Source organism: Grampus griseus (genome assembly GCF_964374135.1).
Source record: "Grampus griseus genome assembly, chromosome: 12".
Lineage (NCBI taxonomy): Eukaryota > Metazoa > Chordata > Mammalia > Artiodactyla > Delphinidae > Grampus > Grampus griseus.
The window spans coordinates 3,091,045-3,107,512 of NC_139006.1; the positions used below are offsets into that span (position 1 = coordinate 3,091,045).

The 16,468-nt window shown below is 48.0% G+C and overlaps 1 protein-coding gene across 2 annotated transcripts in view; it reads right to left on the minus strand.

Moving 5' to 3' along the window:
* Positions 1-5,044: 5,044 nt before the first annotated feature.
* Positions 5,045-16,468, minus strand: part of GLT1D1 (glycosyltransferase 1 domain containing 1) — a gene marked incomplete at its 5' end in the record, with an annotated part of 100,048 nt that continues 88,624 nt past the window's right edge. For both annotated transcript variants that reach the window (XM_082667173.1, XM_082667174.1), the window contains one exon: positions 5,045-6,966. In XM_082667173.1, coding sequence (XP_082523299.1) covers positions 6,805-6,966 — 162 coding nt within the window. In that variant the 3' untranslated portion in view covers positions 5,045-6,804. The remainder of the gene's footprint in view (positions 6,967-16,468) is intronic.

Below are 16,468 nucleotides of genomic sequence, written 5' to 3' on the forward strand. Positions count from 1 at the left end.
AGTCAGAAAGCTAGTCTCCTACTATTACTTTGTGCCTCACTCTCTGGCTTCTTGCAAATGTCTGGTTATTAACCTTTTTGATTTGGGGGAAATACTTAGCATATTTTTGTATTAGATGCAAAGAAGAAAATCCGTTTTGAAGCATGACTCTCCTTACAGCTGAGGCTTTTCTGAAGATGGTAGAACGAGTTCAAGGGCTTCTACTGAGAAAGGTATCATGATGTTAATTTTTTTGTTTTTCTTTTGTAATTTAGCAGAATTGTGTAATTTGGGGGGAAGCTATTTCTCTCAGCCTGGATTTTCAAGGACTATTAATGAGTTTGAAGAAAGAAGTACATTGTAAAATAATCTCTTTAAAATAGATTGTGGCCACAGATAAAGATGAAGTTATTTCTTTAAATTCCCCTGCGCCCCCGACACGCACGCAACCTTTTTCTGTATTCATTTTTTACCAGAAGTTCCTTCAGAGTCTAAATTAGAGTCTAATAAAATTCTCCTAGAAATTAGCTGTAGCACCTTGGTTGCGGTTTTCATTCCAACTTTTGGGGTGTAACTGCCCGGGGGGTCATGTTCTCACTGACTTTTGATCCTGACCCCTTCCTGAGGGTTGGCTCCACGCTCGCTGACTGCTTGTAGCAGGCATCCATCCATGTCCGTGGGAACAGTTAAGCCCACTAGGAAGAGACCCCCCCATGAGGGCAAAGAGTGTTCACTGCTGTATCTACACCAGGGAGCAGTGCCTGCCTCAACTACTGCAAGAAATACTGGTGAAAGCTATGGAAGCAACCTGAGTGACCGTCCACAGATGAATGGATAAAGTATACGACGGAATACTACTCAGCCGTAAGAAAGAATGAAATTTTGTCATTTGCAGCTACATGGATGGACTTGGAGGGCATTATGCTAAGTGAAATAAGTCAGACAGAGACAAATACTATACGATATCACTTATATGTGGACTCTGAAAAATACAACAACCTAGTGCATGTAACAAAAAGAAGCAGACTCACAGATAAAGAGAACAAACTAGTGGGTACCAGTGGGGAGAGGGAAGGGGGAGGGGCAATACAGGGGTAGGAGAAGAAGAGATGCAAACTACTAGGTATGAGATAAGCTATGAGGATATATTGTGCAGCACAGGGAATATAGGCAATATTTTATAATAACTATAAATGGAGGATAACCTTTAAAAATTGTGAATCACTCTATTGTACACCTATAACTTATATAATATTGTACATTAACTATACTTCAATGGGGAAAAAAAAGAAATACTGGCTGAATGAATGGATGAATGGTTAGATAGATGCCATGAAAAGGGAATGGAACAAACCTCCCTGGGAAACAGGGAGTGCTTCTAGGGATTCAGTTCTATATATAAAATGAGAACCATCTCATAACCAGACATTCAGACGGTGACGTTCTTCAACCTCCCTCCCTGGTTCTAACACTTGCCTGTGCCCGTGACGTAATGGGCAGGGCTGTAAATACACAACCGAATATGTCAGACTTGTGGGGAGTCTTTGCAGATAATTTTGACCGTGCAAAATTTTTGTTCTAAACACTGAACTGAAACACGATGCATGTTGGAACTTCATAACATCTTGTGTTTTTCTTTTTTATATAAATTTATTTATTTTTATCAATTACAATTTATTTATTTATTTTTTGGCTGCGCCACGCGGCATGCAGGATCTTAGTTCCCAGCCAGAGTTGGAACCCGGGCCACAGCAGTGAAAGCGCAGAGTCCTAACCACCGGACCGCCAGGGAAGTCCCAGCATCTTGTTCTTCAATGCAAATTCTTGCTTTGTTTCAGTCAAACTCTGGCTCATGGATCATTTCAGAAACGATTTCTACAGTATTTCCCAAGACCTTCCGACATGAGCAGCGGTGTGCTTAATCATTCAGGGTAACCGGAGGAACACCCGGTGGAAAGACCAGGATTATGTAGATGGAGTCAGTACACTTCATTTTATTGTGTCTTCCAGGGCTGTGTTTCACTTAACACAGAGAAACATTGTAGGAGATTTAGATGGGAGCCTGTGTACTCTTAGACTCTTGAATTTTTAATTGACGAGCTGCAGGGGTTGGGGTAATAATGGATACGTGGCCCTGGCTGAGGGCTTGCATACAAATGGGATCTTGGGGAGAAAGAGGTGGGCTGTGTTGGGATGGCCTTCAAGGCTTAATGAAAGCCTTGTGGAAGGCCCTTTTCTTGGCATTAAAAGGTCTTCAGTGATTAGTAAAAGGTAGAATGGCTGTAACGACTACAGAATCTAAAACCAGTTTTTCACAGTGGCTACTGCACTGCAAGCTGTTCAAATAGACATTCTCCCCTTCTCTCTCTTTTTTTTTTTTTTATACTTTAAATATTTCACTCCAATCTCGTTTGCATGGTTCCGTAACAGAAGTCAGATATAATCCTTATACTTTTTCCTCTTTAAGTGAAGTGGGTTTTGTTACCTCTGACTTCTTTCAGGAATTTTCTTTATCTTTGACCTTCTATAGTTTGAATATGATAACCCTAGGTGTATATTTTTCTGGCATTTACCCTGCTTGGTGATCTCTGAGTTTCCTGAACCTGTGGTTTGGTGTCTGACATTGATCTTGAGAACTCTCAGTCATTATTGTTTTCAAATATTTCTTCTGCTTCCTTCTCTCTTTCTTTTCCTTCTGGTGTTCTCATTATGCACACTATACTTTTTGAAACTGTCCCATAGTTCTAGGATGGTCTGCTTTGGTCTTTCATCCCCTTCTCTTTTATTAATAGACCCTTGTTTTTTAACTAGGCACATGGCTGCTGAGAGAAAAGCCTGCAGTCTAAGCTTCCCTTGCAACTGGGTGTGGGCATGGTATGTACTCAGAAACAGGAATTGTCCTGAAAGGGAGGAAATAAATCTTTGCTCCCGCCTTGCATCTTCCTTCAGTCTGGAATTCAGGCATGGTGGTGGAGCCAGGGCAGCCACCTTACACCATGAGGTAGAGATGGCCACATACTGAGGATGGAGGGGTCTGAGTCCCTGACCCCGGGAAACACCATCTGTGCTTTGTTAATCTCTTTACTTGACAGAAGAAGATGTCTTCATCTTCTGCTTCAGCCACCGTTGTTTTGGATTTTCTGTCAGCCGTACCCAAGTGTTAATCCTAATTAATACCCTCCCATCCAGTGTCGAGTTGGCCCCTCTTAATGGCTGTTCCATGTTCAAAGTGTTTAAATGCCAACACAATGTAAATCAAGTGAAAAGTAAAATCGCAAACCTTGCAGAAAATGCAGGATTTCCCTGAAATTGATGAAAAGGATTTTGGAGAATTACTTGAAATCCAGGCAAATGAGGCTCTGACAGGACGGAACCAGATAACGAGTGACCGTAAGTAAGCATGATGACAGGGCAGACGCTGCAAAAGAAAACTTCAATATCAAAGGAAGAAGAGAAGCTCTGGGGAATATTGATGAAATCCCCGTGGATGGTTTTGTTTACTTGTTGGTGCGAAGTATTTCTCGGCCCTGCGCCTCGAGTTTCAATTCTACCTGAAGAAATAAATCTTAGTAAACATGAGACCAATGTAACCTATCTTCTTAATGCTGGGATTCATTTCTGAATACAGAGTCACAATCCAACTTTTTCTTTGATGGTCCTTCTTTTCTATGAAATTCTGGTCCGTATTCAAGAGGGGGGTTTCCGGTCAGTAGCGGTGCATGGTGGCTGCACGTCGGATCAGGGAAGCTTTAGGTCTGGGTACCTCCGACCCCAAGACTCTGATGTAATTGGTCTGAGATGCAGCCCGAGCATCGGGAGTTTTAAAAGCCGAGGCTGGGAACTGCTGCTTTACTAAGTGGCCTCCCTGGTGAGGGTTGGCTCTGCGTGGGGAGGACTTCCTGTGTGTCATTCCACATCAGTCCCTTGACTCTCCAAGGGGAGACTGGGTCAGAAAGGGGAAGGGAGGCTGGGGCATGGGGAGAGCCAAGTGAGAAAGGGAGGGAAGGAGGAAGAAGACAAGAGCTAGCTTTCAGCATCTCCTGAGGGCTGCAGTAAACGAACTGCGAGGTCAAGTACCAGGCAGCTTCAAGGGAAGAGTTTACGCAGCTGTGCTAACTATTGTTACCGAGGATGACACAGAAGTGCAATGAACCCTTGAAGCCACAATGCCGGCTGAGGGTGCAAACGATTCCCACATCCCATCCGTAACTGATGGTGAGACCAGCTAGCAGCACATTCTAGGTCTGCTGGCTGCGCCAGGCATCAGGCTGGACTGCCTGTTCCCACGTGCACGGAGAGCCTGCTTTTGGAAACCTGAAGATACCCGATAAACCTTTCCGATCAAAACGATGCTGTTGTATTTAACTTCGCGGTGAGAGTGCGGGGAAAGCGTGAGGAGGGTTCTTCCGGCAGAAGCCGTAAGCCAGGTGTGAACACCGCCTCTTTGCTAGATGACACCATGCTATATGAAATGCATCTTCCCTCCACGTGTGAAGGTTATAGTATCTTAGTTCTATCTGGAAATGTATTGTTGCAGTCCTCCACACCTGTACATCAGCAAATTGGAAACTATACACAAAATGTTTAAACATAAAGTTGACTGAGTATGAAACTGAGAGCGTCTAGAACATTTATAAGAAAAGCATTTTTTTTTTTTTTACGTCTATACTTTGGTATTAAAATAGCAATTGCATTTTATTTATTTATTTATTTATTTTTTTGCGGTACGCGGGCCCCTCACTGTTGTGGCCTCTCCCGTTGCGGAGCACAGGCTCCGGACGCGCAGGCTCAGCGGCCATGGCTCACGGGCCCAGCCGCTCCATGGCATGTGGGATCCTCCCGGACCGGGGCACGAACCCGTGTCCCCTGCATCGGCAGGCGGACTCTCAACCACCGCGCCATCAGGGAAGCCCAGCAATTGCATTTTAAACCCCTCTTAATGAGATGCTCCAGTGTATCTTCTTTTGAAGTGCGGGGACTAGAGGCTGTGGAGGGTCTGTTTCTGGCAGGACAAGGCTCACAAAAGAAACACACCGGGGCTCTTTCTCTAGAGCGGATGGTGACACTTTATTCATTTAAAACCAACACGCCCTTCCCCAAAGGGCGTGCAGCATGTGTGAGTGTCTCTATAAAGACACGAAAGAACGAGGCTGAGGCTCACTGGAGCGAAGCACCTACCATGTCATTCAACCAGGACGAGAGCGGAGCTTCCCGACCACCAGCATTTTATCAACAGCAGCATCGATGGCTGGTACCCGGGACAACACGCACGCGGCCTTTCCTTAGGCTGGCATCGCTGATTCCAGACTCAGACGGAGCTGTCCACCTGGAGTTTGGACTCTGTTTCTCCCTCCCTCTCTTTGCTATGGCCACAGGGAAGCCCCGACCCTAGTGACCCTCAGATGCCAAAAAAGGGGGGACTGTGAGGGGTACTGTTAGCAGGACAGCAAATCCTGGGTGCCAGGAGCATCTTCGGGTTCCAGGTAACTGCCTTTGGGAAGGGATCCTGTTCTGAGATTGAGGCGTAGAACGACTCAGGAAGGGACATGGTACAGAATCCATAAACGTGCTGTTCTTATCCCCAAGTCATTAGAGTTTAAGACGTTCGGTCTGAGGCTTACTCTTTTAAAAACAAGATGTAGGTTTGGTCGTTCACAAAAATAGGATGGTTGGAAAGAAAAGAGTCCAAGATGTCGTGAAGTCTGAGGCAAAGATGATGTGGATCCCTCCTCCCCACTCCAGGGCCTGCAGGTATTGGAAGAAACACTAAGGAAACGCTTCTTCTGACGGGCTCGGAGCCACCTTCATCTCCTCCTTCTGGACCGGGTTGTTTCCTCACCTCACACGAGAAACGGAGCATTTCGCCCCCAGTTGTTGTCATGGAACGTCCACGAGAAAGCAGGGATTTCAGGATCCAACAGAGGCAAGTACCGCCACCAAGAAGAACAAGCACAGGGTTTGGGGAATGCAGCACCGGTGCAGCCAGGACGTCCTTACGGTGATGACGACACTTGGTTAAACTCGCCTCGTGATGGATAAGGTCAAGGGGACCCGAGTGCCGGTTCCGCGATGGGCTGGAGGCTGGTGACCAGATCGACACTCATCCTTGGGTCCCTGATGCTGGGTCCCTGATGCTGAACCCAAAGAGCCAGGCTCCAGTATTTTCCAGGCCATGGGCGATAATGGGCTTTGTTCCAACTGGTTTTCAACCCAAATTCAACCAGGAGGCGGTGGAGCCTATGGGGGGAGCAGGGGTTGGCCTGCTTATGTAGAGTACTCCCCGCTCTTTCAGTTACATGACTGATCAGGCCAACTCATGCACAGCACTGTTTCCAGTGTTTAGAGCCTGGGGGCCCAGCCGCACCTCTGTCAGGGCCCCAGATGGGCTTCAGGGTCTGTACCACATTATAATCACTGCCAGTAACCCTCTCAGCCAACACGTCTGATTTTTGCTTTTGCTCTTTGAACAGACAGTGATGGGTGACAGGTCATCAGAAGACAGGGGATAGGGGCCTACCCTTCCCTGTGACGGCTTACAGATAAGCCCCTAGAAGTCCTAAAGCAGCTAATCAAACTCTCTCCCTGATGCCCCTTAAACCCAGTTTCCCTGCCCCCATTAGTACTGTATCTCCGTGAGGACTGATCAGGAAACACATCTGGGCTGTTACCTGGAAGCACAGAGAGGTTCTGGATGAATCGTCTTATGACAAATAATCTACGGTTCCAATGAACCCGGCTTGATTTCGACTGGATGGCCCCTCTGCCCAGAGCCCTGCCCCTGCGTGTCTGCCCAGGGCTGAGCATCTCGCGGCACCGGGCACGCCCTTAGTCCTCACTGCTTCCCTCCAGCATCCTGACCAGCTGCCCATAGGTGTTTCTCTCCACCTGCCACGAATGGTACATTCTCACATACTCCCTTCCGTTGGCCACGATTTGTTTTTCTAACGCCGGATCGCCCCCCAGTCTCTTTGCCAGCCGAACAAACTCCTGCAAAGAAGGGGGTGGAGGAGAAAGAGAGGTAAGTAGCTGGTGAAGGGGGGTTGCAAACGCACCCCAAAGCCCGCGTCTGCCTTTGCTCCTGGTCCGTCCTTTGCCCGCCTACCGTATTCTGGAGGAAAGGGCCTTCCGGAAGGATGCGCGTTAACGCAAACATTGGGACTGAGTAAGAAATTACACACACACACGTGCGAGGGTGAACATCGTGGAAAAATACTGTCGTCATCGATTATGCTTCCCCATCTTTCTTCCCTAGATTGCTCAAAGCTACTGTTTCTCACAGTAACTGAGTCCTTACAGGGACTCCACAGTTAGAGCCACAGTTTCTTCCCTCCTTTGTATCGGCTGAGATATGAAGCCAGGTCTCATTCCAGAATCTGAGCTCCTCTATTCTAGACAACACTACCCCTGCCACGTTTGTTTTCCATTGTGTTGATCCTTTCACCTTTCCCGGGCACGGAGTGTGTCTTCAAATCGTGAACATCACCTGGTGGAGTGGAAAGGGCCAGGCTTCCACTGGTTCAGATCTGGGTTCAAATCCTTCTTCGACACATAACTTAGCTGTGTGGCTTTGGGCAAGCTAGTTAACCTCTCTGAACCCTACAGTGATCATCTCCAAAGGGGCAGTGGGCACTGGATGGGTAAGCCCCGCCCTGCCCCAGACTCCCCAGACTCCACTCCCAGACTCCTTCACTCACTCCATGGGTGAAGGAGGGGAGAGGGGATTTAACCGGCCTGGATTTTCTACACTTTCCTTCTGTTGCTTCAGAGGGAGGAAGTGTGCTTTGCTCTATGTTTATTGACGCTTGCAGACGCTGATGCAATGAAAAAGTGGCCACTTTTTAATATCAAAGCCCTTCATAATTGGAAAGAACTAGAATTCTTTTGATTGCTAAGGAGTATTCAGAGCGGGGAGGGGAGCACGCATTATTTATTATGTTCGCACATAAGTCAAAGCAGGGCTCACCAGCCAGGAGGCCTGCATTTAAATTCACACCCTACCCTTCACGGGAGTGATGCTGGGTGCGTTTCGTCACCTCTCTGAGCCTCGGTCTCTTCATCTTTAAATTAGGAATAATTACAGTACCTGCTTTACAGCGTGTGGACGGGATTCAATGAGTTAATACAAAGAACTCAGGGCAGCGCCTAGCCCAGACCTAGCTATCGTTATTATTGTGATTCCCCAACCCGTGTAAATTCCAATAAGTCAACAGTGCCTCAGATTAACACACAGTGCTTTGCGCCATTCACAAGGAACGTCCACGTAGTCTCAAAATTATCGTTAATTAAACGGATGATTTTTATAGCTAGCAACATAAAAAGCAATAATTACGATAGAGTGGAATTATATTTTTATGTAGTATATGCACACTTTATGGTAAATTGGTGTTCTTTTTATAATAAAAATGTAACATTTATTCCCATCTCATAGGAGAACAACGTTCTTATTAAAATTATTCGAGAGGCTTACAGCTTTGGTACATTATTTTATGATGCTGGTCACATCTTTGATTTATCTGATGCAGACACTTTGCCTAAAACCCAACCCCCTGCTTATGATTTCTATGGAATATATGACCGTTTTATAACGGAATCCTGAACAAGAGCTTCTAGGAATAGGATGTGATAAAGAGCACTTTTTTTTTTTCCTCTCTGCATGGAAGACTGAACAAAGAACTCTGACTTCAACAAAGCAAGAGAGAGTTGGGTAAGGAGCGGGAAACATCTTGGCCGTTGGCATAAAACCCTGGCTGGGTGGCTGAAAGAAAAGAAAGAGAAGGAAAGAAAAATCTCACTCTTGAATTGTACTAGTCACTCCCTGAGACGCTGGGATTCTTTTCTTCTGGGCTAAAACAGCTCCTCCGCGACAACTAAGGCAGTACTCTGAACACACGCGTGCGGACAATGAGAAAAGCCCGTTGACACGGACTGTCATTTACTGTGTGCAAGATGGTGGCCGCAGTCCCCCAGCCTTGCATGAACGTCTCTTTGAAATAGGGCTCACCCACTCCTCCAATAAAGGGGGAAGGAGGTCTGTTTCCCCATCTCCTGGATCTGGGCTGGCCCTGGAATTTGCTTTGACCAACAGAATAGATCAGAAGTGATGTAGTTTGACTTCCAAACAAAGCTCCCAGAGGTCTGACAGCTCCCACTCTCGCCCTCCTGGAGCCTGAGGCCAGCCCATAAAGGAGCCTGAGGTAGCCTGCTGGAGGATGAATGACCACTTGGACTGAGATGCCCAGCAACCACCCGTACCAGCGACCGGACACTCATCCAGTGGACCAAAGGACCGTGTCATAAGAGCTGTAGCAAAACTTCCAGGAAACAAGTACAAATGCCAATTCACCATCATCCCAACCAAAGCCCAAAAGGTTTTATACAACCGTCAGCTGCAGGACGCGCCAGAACACCCATCAGATCTGATCACCAAGTCTTGACTGGGGGAGGGGAGGCTTCATCATTTATGTGATTTAATGATCTATTCTTGAAAATTATTCATGATGATAAGTTATGAGGCCTTCAAGGGTACACACACGAAAACAAAAGAAAATAGAAACCAAGTACTGGGATTCCACATCTTAAGAGAGTTTAAAAACAGATGTAGGCACTGCCCTAGATCAGAGCTGGAAACTCAAGTGCCCAACGGCTCCCGGCGGGGAAGGCCCGCAGCGCCGAACCCCGGCTGCCTCAGTGAGTAGCGGCCTCCACTTGTTCCCACGTTTGCTGTGTTTCTCAAGAGAAGTCGAAATTCGGCATATTTATGTAAAAGCACTCCATGCTAAATACCAACAACTAATTCAAAATTTTAAGTAAACAGCAAACTAAACAAAACATGTGTGCAGACCAGACCCACCCCAGGACCACAGGTATGCAAACACTGGCTTAAGTTACAGATTTCTAAAGTTAAAAAAAAAAAAAAAATCGGCCTTCCCTGGTGGCGCAGTGGTTGAGAGTCCGCCTGCCGATGCGGGGGACGTGGGTTCGTGACCCGGTCCGGGAAGATCCCACATGCCGCGGAGCGGCTGGGCCCGTGAGCCATGGCCGCTGAGCCTGTGCGTCCGGAGCCTGTGCTCCGCAACGGGAGAGGCCACAACAGTGAGAGGCACACATACCGCAAAAAAAAAAAAAAAAAAAAAAAAAAAAAATCATGTAAAACACCATGGTTTGTTTTCATAATTATTCAATTAGCAGTTGACTGTTTTCAGAGTTTTCTTCCTTACTGAGTAGTCCCTGCTGGTGGAGAAAACTCACTGAGAAATACGTCAGGCAGCGAGAGAGAGACAAATACTGTATGTTATCACTTATAGGTGGAATCTAAAAAATACAACAAAGGAATGAATATAACAAAACAGAAAGAGACTTATGGCTACAGAGACCAAAGCAGCGGTTACCAGTGGGGAGAGGGGAGGAGGGAGGGGCAAGATAGGGGTATAAGTACAAGCAGGTACAAACTACTATGTATAAAATAAGTTACAAGGATATATCATACAGCACAGGAAATACTGCCAATATTTTACAGTAATTTTAAATAGAGTATAATGTATAAAAATATTGAATCACTATGCTGTACACCTGAGACTAATATAATATTGTAAATCAACTATATTTCAATTAAAAAATTTTTTCTCACTAAATCCTTTCGACCTGCCTTGTCGCCCCGAGGTACCAGCCAGATGCAGGGCGTGAGAAGCAGTGTCAGTTTTACAGGATGGATGTTTAGACCCCTGGTGGGATCCTTCTCATAACCGTGTCAGCTGAAAGCCACGGGGCAGGGGGGAGCCCCTCAACGAGAAACAAACGTCTCATGCAGAGAGAACACGGGAGCTGGCAGACTGAACGTGGCATGGTTTGAAAGAGCATTGCATTCCGACCACCTTCTGTAAGGGATACACACGTATTCTTCCAGGAGAAGCGAAAGTCAGTGGCATAAATACTCTGGATTTCAGGCTCGGAAGATACGTTCAATTAGACAACCCCGAAGCTGCTTCTCCAGAGGCTTCGAATACGATGGGAGATGGGGGATGATGGGGGATGTTGATGGGGGATGTTGATGTCACTGACGGGGGGTGTTGACAAGGAGGCTTCTGAAGACTGACAGATGTGCTGTCGTTTCGATCGTGGATTGTGGTTTTCCTCGGAACCCTGGAGTTAATTAAGGTTTAGTCTGTGCCTCTGGTCCTCACACTTCACTTTAAGATTCTGATTGGGTAGGTCAGGGGCGAGGTCCAGGAATGGTGTCTTAGTCTGTCTGAGCTGCTATAACAAAATACCACAGACAGGGGGTGGCTTATAAACAGCGGACGGTTCTGGACGCTGGAAGTCCAAGATCAAGGCGCTGGAAGGTTCGGCGTCTGGTGAGGACCTGCTTCCTGGTTCAGAGATGGTTGTCTTTTCACTATAATCCCACATGGCAGAAGGAACGAGGGATCTTTGTGGGGTCCCTTTTATTAGAGCTCTAGTGCCATTCGTGAGGGTTCCACCTTCATGGCCTAATGGACTCTCGGAGGCCCCGCTTCCTAATACCATCACAGGAGAGGTCCGAATTTCAACACGTGAATTTGGGGGTGAGTGTGTGGAGGCACAAACATTCAGTCCATGACACATGCGTGTTTTCTAACAGTTCCCCCCAAGGTGATTCTGGAGAGTCAGACTATGAAAAACACTAGTCTAAGACGGACAACTGTGCCTACCCTATTTTACACAAGTTATTTGGCCACAGAATAGATTCATCTTGGACTTCCCTGGTGGCGCAGCGGTTAAGAATCCGCCTGCCAATGCCGGGGACACGGGTTCGATCCTTGGTCCGGGAAGATGCCACATGCCGCGGAGCAACGAAGCCCGTGAACCACAACTACTGAGCCTGCGCTCTAGAGTCCACGAGCCACAACTACTGAGCCCATGAGCCACAACTACTGAGTCCACCTGCCACAACTACTGAAGCCCACGTGCCTAGAGCCCGTGCTCCATGACAAGAGAATCCACTGCAACGGTGCCCGGGCACCGTGACGAAGAGCAGCCCCTGCTCACCGCAACTAGAGAAAGCCTGCACACAGCAACGAAGACCCAACACAGCCAAAAATAAATAAATAAATAAATTTATATATAAAAAAAAGGATAGATTCATCTCATTGACAACTGTAAGTTGCGAGAATCACCCTTCAAGACCCATCTAGAAGTGACGTGCGCGCATCTGTCTTGTTTTTCTTACACAAAACAGCATTCGCTGGTGTAGTGTTAAGCTTTACCCAAATGCCATCGTTCACAATGCTGTATATGTACACGTGGCCACAAAATAATTCCGTGACCTGTTCTCTCGATGACTCCTGCTGTTGGGTAAAGTGGGGACCACTAGTAAGAACGTGCAAATAGCCTTGGAATTATTCAGCATAAACCTTCAGTCTATTTTTTTTTTTTTGACCACACCACACGGCTTGTGGGATTTTAGTTCCCTGACCGGGGAATCGAACCCAGGCCCTCGAGAGTGACAGCATGGAGTCCTAACCACTGGACCATCAGGGAATTCCCAGTCTTTTTTTTTTTTTAATTGAATTATAGTTGATTTACAATGTTGTGTTAGTTTCAGGTGTACAGCAAAGTGATTCATATATATATATTCTTTTCCATTGTGGCTTATTTCAAGATATTGAATATAGTTTCCTGTGTTATACAGCAAGACCTTGTTGTTTATCTATTTTACACACAGTGGTGTGTATCTGTTAATCCCAAACTCCTAATTTATGCCCCCTCTTCCCCTCTGGTAACCATAAGTTTGTTTTCTATGTCTGTGAGTCTGTTTCTGTGTTGTAAGTAAGTTCCTTTGTGTCGTATTATAGATTCCATATATGTGACATCATATGATATTTGTCTTTCTCTGTCTGACTTACTTCACTTAGTATGATCATCTCTAGGTCCATCCATGTTGCTGCAAATGGCATTACTTCATCCTTTTTTATGGCTGAGTAATATTCCTGTGTGTGTGTGTGTGTGTGTGTGTGTGTGTGTGTGTGTGTGTGTGTGTATGTACCACATCTTCTTTATCCATTCATCTGTTGATGGACATTTAGGTTGTTTCCATGTCCTGGCTACTGTAAATAGTGCTGCTATGAACACTGGGTGCATGTATCTTTTCAAATTATCATTTTCTCTGGATATACGCCCAGGGGTGGGACTGCTGGATCGTATGGCAACTCTATTTTCAGTTTTTCAAGGAACCTCCATACTGTTCTCCATGGTCAGCCTATCTTTTAAATTTGCAGCAGCGATAACTGAGTTTGGGGAGGGCTGCTTGTTCCCATGACAACGTAATGGTTAGAGAGAGCAGCTGACTTTAAAACGAATATCAACAACAGCGTGAGAACCCTGGGCAGATGTGGGAGCAGAAGCCAACCTGGGTAGGTGCAGAAGCAACTTCCCGGCAGATCATCCCCATGCACACTGCCCGCCCGATGCAGAGCCAGAGAAGGTGGCAGGGGCTCGGGCCCCTGACCATGACCCGTGGCTGTCGAATGGCGGCAGCTGGGAGCCTGATCTGGCTCCTTCCCGCCCATCCCTTCCGAGACTGGCGGCTGCAGAGTCTGGCTAGGCGTCCTGTTCACTCACACTGCAAGCTCAGGCCCTTTAACAGGACAATTCCTGAGCTCGCGTCTAACAAGCCCGCTCACAGCCAGGCCCCAAACCCAGCGATACCCAGGAGTGGTGGGGCAGAGCCCTGGAGGCTCTGGCCTGTGATCTAGATCACTGTTCTCGGGTGGCCCGTGAGAGGTAGCGGGAGCGAACGACCGTGGGCCACTTGGTGAGAAAGCGAACCGCCTTTCAGTTCTCTTCCGTCCCTGGCTGAGTCAAGCAGAAAGCCTCGGTGAGGTGCCAACCTGTTCTCTACCTTCTCAACGGTGACACCTGGTCTCTGGCCAAGAGCCTCCCACAGGGGCCAGAACTGGTCAGAATTTACAACAACAGTCAACAGTTAGCAAGAGCTTATACCCAGGTAACAACCAGTCATGTTTCAGAATCCAGGATTTGGGGTTTTTAATAAAATGGTCTCCGTGCCCTTTTAGTAACATACGCCCTCCAGGGGTCTAACGCAGCGCCCCATAAACAACACACCGGAACTTCCAAATCAAACTTAAGAACCGTCCCACCAAGCAGGCTAAACAAAGCCACGAATAACTTCACATCAGCTCAGATATGAGTTTGCTGCCAACTGAGTTTTGGCACCCAACTTACTAAAAATAAAACTGTTTTTCAAGTGCTTTTTGGATTTTGGAATTGCAGAAAAGGGACGAGGACTCTGTGCTATCACTATGACTCTTTTCACAGAGACAGAAACAGGGGCACAGAGAGGTCCAGGAACCTGCCCGAGGTAGCACAGCAGTAAGTGGCAGAAATGGGAATTAAACTCAGACAGTGCAGCCCCAGAGTCGAGGTCCTTTTCCACCAGGCCTGGCTGCTTCACGGGAGGATGGAGCAAACCTACAAAGCTACCGCACAGATCCATGAGATTTGGGAACTACTGATTAAACTAAAAGCAAGGATAGTGAATATTCTCTGTGTCTCCCACTCTCTTGCTTCCCAGATTCCGACCAGAGCGTCATTTCAATACACGAGCTGGCAGAAAATTGCTCACGCCCCCCTGGCTGGTTCGGAGGCAGGGAAGAGGAGAATGTCAGGAAGGAAAGGGAAGAAAGTGAGGAAAGGCTTGGAAGAGAAGAGGTGGACCCGGGAGATGGCTCTGGTGGGCACGCTGCCAGCGGCAGAAAGTCAGAGGGAAAGAGCAAAACCCAGAAGAAATGTGCAAGGAAATCTGCAATTAAGTCATCCTGGTCGTACTCGGGGGAGATGGCATGAGCACGACACCAGCCGGCAGTGCCACCCAAGGAAGGCTGACGTCAGCGAGGCTGTGGAAAGAACCATCCAGGGAGGGAGTCCGGGCAGAGTTCAGAGGCCGAGGCTGTCCTCTGCTACTTTGCAAAGAAAACAGGAAGAGAAAGCAGTTCAACGACACCTGGGTGGCACGCGGTGTAGATTCACATCAAACTAAAATAACCAAAGGTGTCTGGTTACCACCCAAGAAAGATTATCCCTTTAACGCCCTGCGGTAAGTACCTCTCCTGATAGTTGCGGGGCACCCATTTGTGCCAGGACCACCACGAGGGGCCACGTGAGTAAGCCAGCATGACCACCAACCTGGGGGGCATTCATTCATTTGGGTGGGGAGGTCATGTATGATAAAAGCAAGGGCGCGCGTGTGAACCGTGCAGAGGGTTACGGAGGAACAGCACAGGGCGGGGGGGGGGGGGGGGATGGAGAAGATGGGGGAGGGTGACCGGGAAAGCCTCTCAAGAAAGAGACAGTGAAGCCGAGGGGGAAGGATGCTCCCGGTGGCCCGGCTGCGGGAAGAACCAGGGGTGGGCAGGGAGCAGAGGAAGAGAGGCGTGAAGCCCCGGAAGCCGAGTCGGGAGGTGTCTTTTCTCTGCGGCCACAGGAAGTCACAGAGGGGTTTTGCAGCGGGGATGGATGGGACGGCATCTGCATTTTATAAAGGTCCCTTTGGCTGCTAGGAGGAGAGTGCGTGGGATGGAGCGGAGGAAGCTATTCTAAACGTCCAGACAAGACCCAGTAGTGCCTTGGAATGGGGGGAGGGTGTAAGGGTCTGGATACAGCAGTATTCTGGGGACAGAGCCCCTGAGAGGCGGGGACAGATGGAAGCAGCATGTAGATACAGAGCCCAGGACAGTGGTGCGGGGCTGCTCGTGTGCGCACCCGCCGCACTGGTCGGGAGGCCGCGGGGAGGGGGCCTGAGCTGGCTGCCGGGGTCCCGCGCCTTCTCCTACAGCATCACCCTGGCAGCTGCAGCCCCCGAGGATCCTGCACAGGCCACTCACCTGAATTCTGCCAGTGCCAAGAAGTCACCATCATCTCCTTACTCTGAATTTCAGGATCAGCTGCAAATGCGCCTACAGGGCTGATTCCTGGAGTGGGCTGGGCACCGCATTTGCTGTACCGACATCTTGTCACCAGGCCCCCCGGAAGAGGGACAAACTCACAGGGTGATGGGCAGGGCCCCAGCCGGCAGCGCTGGGGCCGAGGGTCCCTTTGGTGTGGTCAGGCTGGGTCAGGCAGGCCGCTCGCCTGATCGCAAGCCCCCAAACTACAATTAGATGGTTTTCTAAATATCAAATTCTATTTCATGCCGCATAGATTGCAAAACACAGTTATTCCTCTTGAAGCATGTTGAAGGGGGTATTTTTTACACGTGAACATGTTTTGCATCATGGCGATTATGGATGGTCAGAGCCTTGAAACTGAATATATTTAATAAAGTAGCTAAAAATTCTCACTTTCAAAAAAAAAAGCAAGCCCCCAACCCACAAGGTGCTTGTTCACACACAGAGCGGGTGTGCACAGCCGGCGGGTCTGAGAGTCGCACACGTAGCCTGTGAGACACGGGCGGCCAGCAGAGGTCAGGCCAGAAGGTCAGTTCCGAGATGCAGCT